We start from the raw sequence: 10,000 nt of genomic DNA, 5'->3' as shown, positions 1-10,000 counted from the left end.
AAGAAAAGAACAGAACAGAAATAGAAAAGATTTTTTCCTTTGAATTAAATGACGATCGATAGCGCCGGAACGTTTGACGAATTTGAAAATAGGATAGAAATGGCCACGAATGCGATGGCAAGTCTGGATAAGATTTGGGCAAGAAAGAACATGGCACTGCGTTCCAAACTTACATTATATTATATTTGAATTATATTATAGTATATTATTATATCAATTTACTTATATCATAGTTGTGAAAGTTGGGCAATAGCCTCAGAAATCCTAATATGGATGCAATCCTTAGAAAAGATATTGTAAAAGCGCAATGACTACAAACACACACAGACACACACACACACACACACACACACACATATATATATATATATATATATATATATAAGAATGGTTTGGGAACAATTTCTCTTGTGTGAATCTTTTGAAATTCAGTTAAATTGAGTTGTATTTATGATTTGTAAAACCATGACCTTTTTGGGCATATACCCAGAAGAGATGAAAATATACCAGCTAATAAAGCCATGAATACTTTTTTCACCCCATCTGGACACAAGAAATATCAAGGTAGACCACCCACGTCAATTCACACTGTCTTCAATAGACACCTAAAACGCCATCAAAAGAACAAAGAATTAAAATCAACGGAAGACCTTATAAAATTAGCATCCACAGCAAAAGACAGTAAATTGTGGAAGGAAATGACACAGATGATTATAGAGTCAGCCGAGGCATTCCGATCGGATGGTTAAGAAGCGAAAGACCTTAAGTCAGTTACGCCATGACCTATAACGCTACGCTTACGCAATTTTAAAATCAATCTTAACAAAAACATATCGGCTCTGTAAAAAAAAAAAGATAGCGAATAATATTTGACTGTAAGCTCATTAAATAATCATTTTAAAAGCTGACGGACTTTCAAAAACCGACAAGAATCAAAGCACTTCACAAATATAAGACTCCAAGTGAGATGTTCTAAGACAATAAGATTGGTGTTTTCAAGATGAATTTTGTCTATATATACTGTCCATTACAACATTCTGAAACTAAGCCCATAAATGCGTTCGGTTGTCAGACCTGCATATATATACACGTCGGTTTTAATGAAAATTCTTCTTTTTCAAGTACCAAGTCTGTGCCAGACATCGGTGATCATGGTACGCCATTCATCTCTCTGATCAGATAACCTAATATTTCTCTTCTCTTTCTTTGTCACCCAGCTGTTCAAACTATTCAAATATGTTTTTCTTGGTCTACCTTTACTCTTTTTACCTTCTATTTTTCCTGTGAGAGCAAGATGTTCAATATATGCATGTCGATTTAGGTGCCCTAAAATTGCATTTGTCTTTTTCTTAATGTACGAATTTGTAACCTTTTAGTTTCGGCTTGCTCTAATACTTCTTCATTAGTTTTCTTCTCTTCTTAATGAGAATAAATGTTGTTTATTCAACTGATAAATTAACTTCATATTATTGTTTTTATTATAAATTTCATTTTCGGCGTTTACATGATTTTGACATCAAGAAAACCTTTTAAAACTTCAAGACAACATTTCAACGTGAAAGAGGAATGGATGTCGATGTGGAACCAAGACAGCCCCAGGGGAGGCGACATCATACCCGACCCAACAGAAAGAACACCTGGCTGCAATAGCCGAAAATGCTGGGTCACAACCGCATTTTGACAGGACATGGCAGAACCGCAGCTAACATGCATAAATGGAATCTGAGAGAATCAGATGCATGCCGTCATTGCCAAGGAGGCCCTGAGACAATGGACCACATCGTCATCCACTGCCCAGTGACAAGCCTATCAGGAGGCTACGAGACAGCCTATAAGGCAGGAAAAGAATTTGAAGAATGGATTGAACGATTCAAAATAGAGGTGTAGCCATTCGATACTACTGTGATTTTGACAGACTGATATCCAGACTGATATTAAAGGAATGGAATCATCGAATAAATATGGATTTAGAAAACTGACATACACTATTTGACGGTGAGTCTTTTTTACGAAACCCGCCGAAACCCAGTCCCAGGTTCACTCCCCAATGGTGTACACTTTCCTGAGTCCCAGGTTCACTCCCCACTGCTACCTACTTCCCATAACTTTGTCAGGTTTCGTCGGGTTTCGTCGGGTTTCGTAAAAAAGACACACCCCTATTTGATGATATAAAAGGAGTGCGTTTTCTTAATCAAACTTTTAAATCTTACAATAAAACGAGAATCAAGAACCTTGTGGGATCAGACGATGCGTCTTCTTCCTGATACCAAAATAAATTTGTAGGCAGAACATTTGCAACAACCAGAGACAGAAAGAGAGAGAGAGAGAGAGAGAGAGAGAGAGAGAGAGAGAGAGAGAGAGAGAGAGAGAGAGAGAAAATAAGTAGGAGTGAAATATCTGTTCAATGTTACAGTTACCATTTAACGTTATAACAAGTGTAACTAAATGACAAATTGCCATATTTATGGACAATAACGATCTATTATTTTATTATTATTATTATTATTATTATTATTATTATTATTATTATTATTATTATTATCCTCATTATTATTATTATCATTATTATTATTATTATTATTATTATTATTATTATTATTTATTATTATTATTATTATTATTATTATTATTATTATTATTATTATTATTATTATCATTTATTTGAATGACTGGTTTTAAATCTCTGTCAACGATTAATGGTCACTTTAAATTTTATCATTCGCCGTATTAAAAGATAATTCGTATTTTAATATTTCCATACATGATATATATAGTATGAGCTTGGCTAAGAAGCTCACAATATTGTCATCCGGAAGTATAACGGACCAACACACAAAACTCTGTGTAACCATGAACTTTTATAATCTGGATAATACAGTTTAGTGAGAAGTACTCAAAAACGCGGATGGAAAAAAAACAATAACAAAGATCCGAGCGACGTCAACTTCGAACTATCTATATCCTTAAGCACAATAGGGAATGAGATTAGCGGAAGAGTAGCGTCCCTTGATTGGACGTCGCCTTACAGAGAGAACGTCAACATGGTTTTGCGCATGCGTCTCTCTCGTCCTCGCTTTCGGTGTGTCTCATGCCGCTTTCACCGGAAGCGAGGACGAGAGACGCATGCGCAAAACCATATTGACGTTCTCTTTCAAATAACTTCTCCACCGGTGAGGTCCAATCAAGGGACGCTACTCTTCCGCTAATCTCATTCCCTATGACTAAAGAACTAAAGATAAAGCGTGTAATTTGTCATCAGCACGAGTCTCTATGTGTAAACCATTTCAACAGATAAATGAAAATTTAAACAATAACTGTGTAAAATGCGGCTATGTGGTCTATTGGTATGACACTCGCTTTCGGATCGGAAGGTCCTGGGTTCGAGCCTCGCTCGGGGCATAGTTGAGTCCTTGGAGAAGGCTCTTTGCTCACATTCTCTCACCGTACTCAGGTGTAAAATGAGTACCTGGCCGTTAACAGCGTTGTCTCTGTCCCAAAAATATGTAATATCGCCTGACAGGCGTTATGTCTCGTCCTACATGTTATGTGTTGCTGTTGGCCAGGGACCCCTTGTTAAGCGCTTTGAGCACGTTTAGTGGATATTGCGCTATATAAAAGCTCACGTTTTTTTTTTAATGTTTGTTACTATCAAGCAATCTGAAAGAGTTTATTTGTCGCTTATCAATATTATACCTATTTAATAATATGTAGATACAGGATATAGTGTGGGACACGTTTACAATTCAAGCCAACTGTTAAGATCGTCTGTTTCTTATCGTCTCTGGGAAAACCCTTTAATTTATATATTATTTTCTTATGATAAGATAGTAATTCTATCTTATTGTCTATTACCCAGCTTTTAAAGTAGTTGTTAAGTCAAACGATTTTTACAATGTTCAGTGACAGGAACGGTGACAATGATAGCGATAATATGACACAGGCGCTATGTCATAATATACGAACATAATATAATAATAATATAATCTCACACGATTTTAGAGCCCATCTTTAGCTGATGGAGTATTTCAAATCTAAAAACCAAAGCCTATTACATTTTTTATTAACACATTATATTATACTTATTTATGCAATTCCGGTACCCATGGAGTTCTTCAAAACGGTGTGCGGCTATGTGGTCTAGTGGTATGACACTCGCTTTCGGATCGGAAGGTCCTGGGTTCGAGCCTCGCTCGGCGCATAGTTTAGTCCTTGGAGAAGGCTCTTTACTCACATTCTCTCACCGGACTCAGGTGTAAAATGAGTACCTGGCCGTTAACAGTGTTGTCTCTGTCCCAAAAATTTGTAATATCGCCTGACAGGCGTCATGTCTCGTCCTACAAAGACCAGAGTGACGTCATCTTCCTTCTATCTATAGAATGTTAGAGACATAGAATCATCATCTCACTCAAAGTTAATGTTGTTCTCCTGTCCGTATTCAGATGGAAACCTTCAATTTTAATTTCCTTAATCCTTTAACATCAAAAATTAATATTTAAACAATTTGAGCTTTTGTATAGAACAATATCCACTTAACGTGCTCTAAGTGCTTTACAAGGGGTCCCTGACCAACAGCAACATGTAACATGTAGAACGAGATATGACAATTTTTTTCCCGACAGAGACAACGCTGTTAACGGCCAGGTACTCACTTTAAACCTTAGTACGGTGAGAGAATGTGAGTAAAGTGCCTTTTCCAATGACTCAACTTTGCGCCGAGCGAGGCTCGAACTCAGGACCCCCCGATCCGGAAGCGAGTGTCATTCCACTAGACCACATAGCCTCACGATTGATTTTTGAAGGAGGAATTTTCTGGTCAAATTTTTAAAAATGCGATATATCCTTTTTTTTCCCACGTACGATATGCATTTTTAAAACTTCGGAACATTATATTTTTTATGGACAAATAAAGGAAAATAATAACAAAACTTTCAGAATTTTTAAAAATTTATTAAGAAAAAAAACTGTTAATATATTGAAAATGTAGCGATGACCTCCAAGGGAAAATAGGAGATAGAAAATATCAACATTAAAATAGTGTAAATGTTTCTGCTCGAAGCTCGAAGAATTAAATAATATGAAATTGAATGTAAGCATGGATTTTATTACAAGAACAGATCAAATGAACGGTTCGGGTTTCCCCATTTATCAACAAAACAGGATGAATGAAACACTACAGATGAATGGGATAATGTGGTACCATCTTGTTTTTTATAAAGGGGGAACCCGAAACGTTCATTTGATCTGTTTTTTGTAATAAAATCGAAGCTTATATACAATTTCATATAATTTATTACATTAAAATAGTGCAATTTGAACGGAAGACGATTTGCTTTAAATTGTAGCAATTTTGGCATTACACATTACACAGACGGTAGCAACCATCATCTCAAGCGTATTAGATGATAATGGAAGCAACTAATACTTTTAGTTGGTAAAAGTAGTGAAAGGACGACGGGACGAGTTGAAATTGCTCACCGTGCAACGCTTTATGGAAGTGAAAGCTGGAAAATGACATCCTCCTTAATACAGAAACTAGAAGTTTCTCAGAACAAGTGTTTAATTGGATTTTAAAATTTATTTTTAAAATTTAATTTGGCCTACAAAAATAAAAACAGTGGATCTATTAAAGAAAGCTGACTGCACTAGCATTAAAAGCCAAATAAAAAGAAGAAGATGGCGTTGGCTGGGTCATGTGGCCAGAATGGAAAAAGCATCACTTCCCAAGACAACCCTGTACTGGACAGCAGACGGGAAGAGAAAGCGGGGATGTCTGGTGGATGCCCTATGTGCCTCAAGGCCCGAAGAGGATTAAGGAAGGATGCAACGCCATCATGGGCGGCGTACATCGTGTTGGATCTGTCTTCTTGTTTTTTCGGGGAAAAGGCGTTGCATGAATAGAGGACAAATTAATGATCTTATTGGAGAAAGAGTAACTATTATAATTCTGTTCGTGGATGAGACCAGTAATTTGTTGTATTTGTATGGCTGTACGGTTGGGAAACGTGGACGCTTGACAAAGAATGTACGAGGAGGTTAGAGGCATTTGAGATGTGGGTGTATAGAAGAATGTTGAGGCTATTATGGACAGATAGGTATACGAACGAGGAAGTGTTGGAGAAGGTGAAAAAGGGAAGAATATTGATCGATACCATCAGAAACAGGCAGTTACGGTTTCTGGGAAATGTGTGGAGAAGAGACGATGAAAGAAAGCAGTTACGGTAACAATCTAGGATGATCGATAGGAAAGAGAGCTAGAGGAAGACAAAGAATGACTTATTTAAATAACCTAAGAATGGCCAAATGTGATTTTAAAAGCAACACAGATTTCATGCGCACCGCAGAGGATCGTGATTCGTGGAGACAGCTGACCGGCAACGTGCTCAAGAGCACACGCCACGATGGATGATGGATGATGATGATGAAGGGAAGAAGTGATGATGTCATCGACCGTTTCACTGGGATCTGCCGTCAAACGCTGCAAGGCAGGGTCATGGAGACAAAAACTATTTCCGGGATCGCCACCATCGCTGTTGTTAGTGATAAGTACCACGCAAGCTGTCGGCCGCTGTTTTGTGAAGGATCAGCTGGCACCGTTGAGCGAAAGAAGAAAAAAACCAAACCATGAACACAACGATAAAACCGCTAATGAATGGATCAGCAATAGACATAAAGGAAAAAAAAATAACAAAACCTTCATACTTTTAAGAAATTTATTAAGGAAAAAAAAACCCCTGTTAATATATTGAAAATGTAGCGACGACCTCCGAGACTTTCAAACAAAAATGGCAATTGTATCAGAAATAATACATTTTTATAGGATTTATCATGTTTGAAGAAAATAACTTTTGACTAAACATCTCCATTGATTGGTCCACCATTATCTCTTTACACCCCCCCACCTCCATGGAGACTACTCTCTGTAACCACTGTGTTATTTTCTATGAGTATAGATAGTGCGAAGATGACGTCACTCTGGTCTTTGTTATTGTTTTTTGCCATCCATATTTATGAGTAATTCTCACTAAACTGCAAGAATCAGACTATAAAAGTTCATGGTTAATTACACATAGTTTTGTGTGTTGGTCCGTTATACTTCCGGATGGCAATGTTGTGAATTTCTTAGCCAAGCGCATACTATCTATAGCCTCTTCAGGTAAACAAAACCCACACTGAATCAAAGACACATAAACGCTTGCACATAAAGTTTTCGTATTGACTGTGTTTTGCCTGTCTCTCACGCAAAATTTCAAAACATACATTTACTTCACTTTTTCAGTACGGTGCTGAGGACTAAATTTCTTTTGGTTTCATTTAAGTATTAATTAAAACATTGATTTTGAGCTATTGCTACTCATATTTGTTTTGCTTTTTTAAATGCCGGGTTACTGTTTTTCCCTGGTATACCCACTTTTTATAAAACGTATAGCACGCTCTATATTAGTACACACGTGTGTTTATCCTACTTATTTGGTCTTGTGCTGTTCATCCGTTTGCCTGCTTGTTTGCAATACGTTTCAACAGTCGTAACGTCACTTCCTTCCTAATGACGCATGGTAACTTATTAACTGGCTCTAAACTATCAGAACAATGGCGGACGCCCTTATGAAATATTTCTCCGACGAGCATAAAAGCGTACCCAAAGGAGAAAAACATTATAAATCTGATCATGTTTTGACTTTTACACATTCTGATCACATGACATATGAAAAGCTCTCGCCAGCATGAAGAATAAAAAGTACCGATTTTCTTTGTTTAGAACCACGTTGCTGGGCCACGTGACGTCAGACTATTGAATCCAATAAGAAATGCTATATCAACCTACCTTTGACAGTCAATGTGGCCACGGATCGAGCATTGACCATCTCTCCTTTGGCGTCCAGAGAGAACACAATACAGGTATACGGACCACTGTCTTCTGTCTTAGGAGAACTGATGGAGACACTCAGACTGTTTGTCTTAGACTTGGTAGACACAGAACCTTCGGCCTGGAAATTTAAACATAAGAATTGTAAGGAAGCAGCAACAGCAGCAATAATAAAAAAATAAATTATAATAACATAAAAAATTAATACGTACATATAAAAATATTCTACAATCAACCTTATCTAAAATCGGTGATGTGTTTTCATCATCATATTTTTTATTTTTTTTTTTATTCTATTATTTCTTATCTTTCATTCATATTTTTTTCTTATTTCATCATCATCATCATACAATTAATCATCATCTCATTCATCATCATCATCATCCATCATCATCATCATCATCATCATCCAAATTATCATTATACATATCATGATATATATTATTATATTATCAATCATATTTTATTGATATTATTATTATATTTCATTATATTATTATTATTATATCTATTATTATTATTATTATTATTATTATTATTATTATTATTATTATTATTATTATTATTATCATTATTATATTATTTATTATTATTATTATTATTATTATTATATTATTATTATTATTATTATTATTATTATTGTTGTTTAACAGTTCAAAAGCAGCTGTATAAGACAAAGGCTTTGTAGCAATGCAAATTCACCTTAATGTTGCTGGAAGCTTTTCTCGATAACGTGACCCTAGTTCCGTCTCTCACATAGACTAAAGGGTCATCAGAAGGGTCAAGGACTTCAATCATGAGAATTCCAGTGGATATCTCAGTGGTGCAAGATATCTCGGCTTTCTTCCCATCCCCTTCGGTGATGACGTCATTATGTATCTTGATAGAAATATTGCCAGAACCTGGAAAGAAAATAGTAAAGAAAGCTGAACTTTTCAATTTAACCTCTCCTAACTACCCATAGGAAAATCGTCAAATTCGTTACGATGCAGCCAACAATTTTCTTATTCTGATTTCATTTTGTTATAGTTATAGCCATAAAAACTCACACTGTGCTGCAGAGCTCATTTTATCTGAACAAAATATGAAATATACCGGTTGCTAATCTGTTTGAAAAATATATTTTTGTGTTGGGTGAGTATGAAGTTTAGGGTAAAATTCTGAAAAAACAGCTGGTAAGGAGAGAGTTAAGACTTTTTCAACACCTTTTTTTTCTGTCAATTTCTGGAAATATTTTGTTTAACCGTCTCCTTACCAGCCATTTTCAGAATTTTCCCCAAAACTTCACAACCACCCAACACAAAAACAGACATTGCTTACTCAAACAGAAAAGCAACAAGCACATTCTATACATAATATTGTTCGACAATATGAACTCTATCACAGAATGTCAAGTTTTTATAGCTATAGCAAATAGAACTGAAATGAGAAAAGTGACGGCTGCATCGTAACAAATGTGACGATTTTCAAATAGGTGGTATGGAGAGGGTTAACGTTCTCTTTATAACGGACTCTCAATATGATTTTCATTGTTTGACTCATTATGCTATTTGTTCTATATTATTGTTCACATTTATTTGTTCCAACTTTTTAAGTATTGTAATACCTATTGATTAGTACACTGAAATAGCTTTTTCATCATCTGGTTCCTCCATTTGGAATAAATTACCTTTTGAGATAAGAAACTCAGAATCCTGGAGACATTCAAAAGCAGGCTAAAGACAAATTACTCTAGAAAACATTTCTTTGCTTGATTTTCTTTTCTTTTAAAATGTATCTCAATTTGATAGCGTTTTAAATATTGAATATGTCTGTATCTAATTGTTGTAGTCATTGTTTAATTCATGATAATATATATTTTATTTTTGTAAAGCGCTTAGAGCTCATATTGCGTGATATGTTGGCGTCATATAAGTGTGCATTATTATTATTATTATTATTATTATTATTATTATTATTATTATTATTATTATTATTATTATTATTATTATTATTATTATAATTGCTGTGAAAGTTGACCTTCAGTGATTCGTATAGCATGCCTTTGATTTTCCATGAATTATATTATTGGCGACGGTGGTAAGAAAATTCATTCTCACATCTTCTTCTAATGCGTCAAATATTGTTCTTTTATTC

General features: G+C 35.3%; 1 protein-coding gene across 3 annotated transcripts in view; it reads right to left on the bottom strand.

Annotated features, from left to right (window-relative positions):
• Window positions 1-10,000, bottom strand: part of LOC144974495 (uncharacterized) — a 68,416-nt gene that overhangs the window by 20,584 nt on the left and 37,832 nt on the right. For all 3 annotated transcript variants that reach the window (XM_078917403.1, XM_078917405.1, XM_078917404.1), the window contains exons 10-11: window positions 8,567-8,766; window positions 7,823-7,985 (exon numbers count right to left, since the gene is read on the bottom strand). In XM_078917403.1, the coding sequence (XP_078773529.1) occupies window positions 7,823-7,985; window positions 8,567-8,766 (363 nt within the window). The remainder of the gene's footprint in view (window positions 1-7,822; window positions 7,986-8,566; window positions 8,767-10,000) is intronic.

Source organism: Berghia stephanieae, chromosome 6 (genome assembly GCF_034508935.2).
Source record: "Berghia stephanieae isolate SIO BIC M18660-M18661 chromosome 6, UCSD_Bste_1.3, whole genome shotgun sequence".
Taxonomy (NCBI): Eukaryota; Metazoa; Mollusca; class Gastropoda; order Nudibranchia; family Aeolidiidae; genus Berghia; species Berghia stephanieae.
This window is presented reverse-complemented; position numbering and strand designations above follow the sequence as displayed.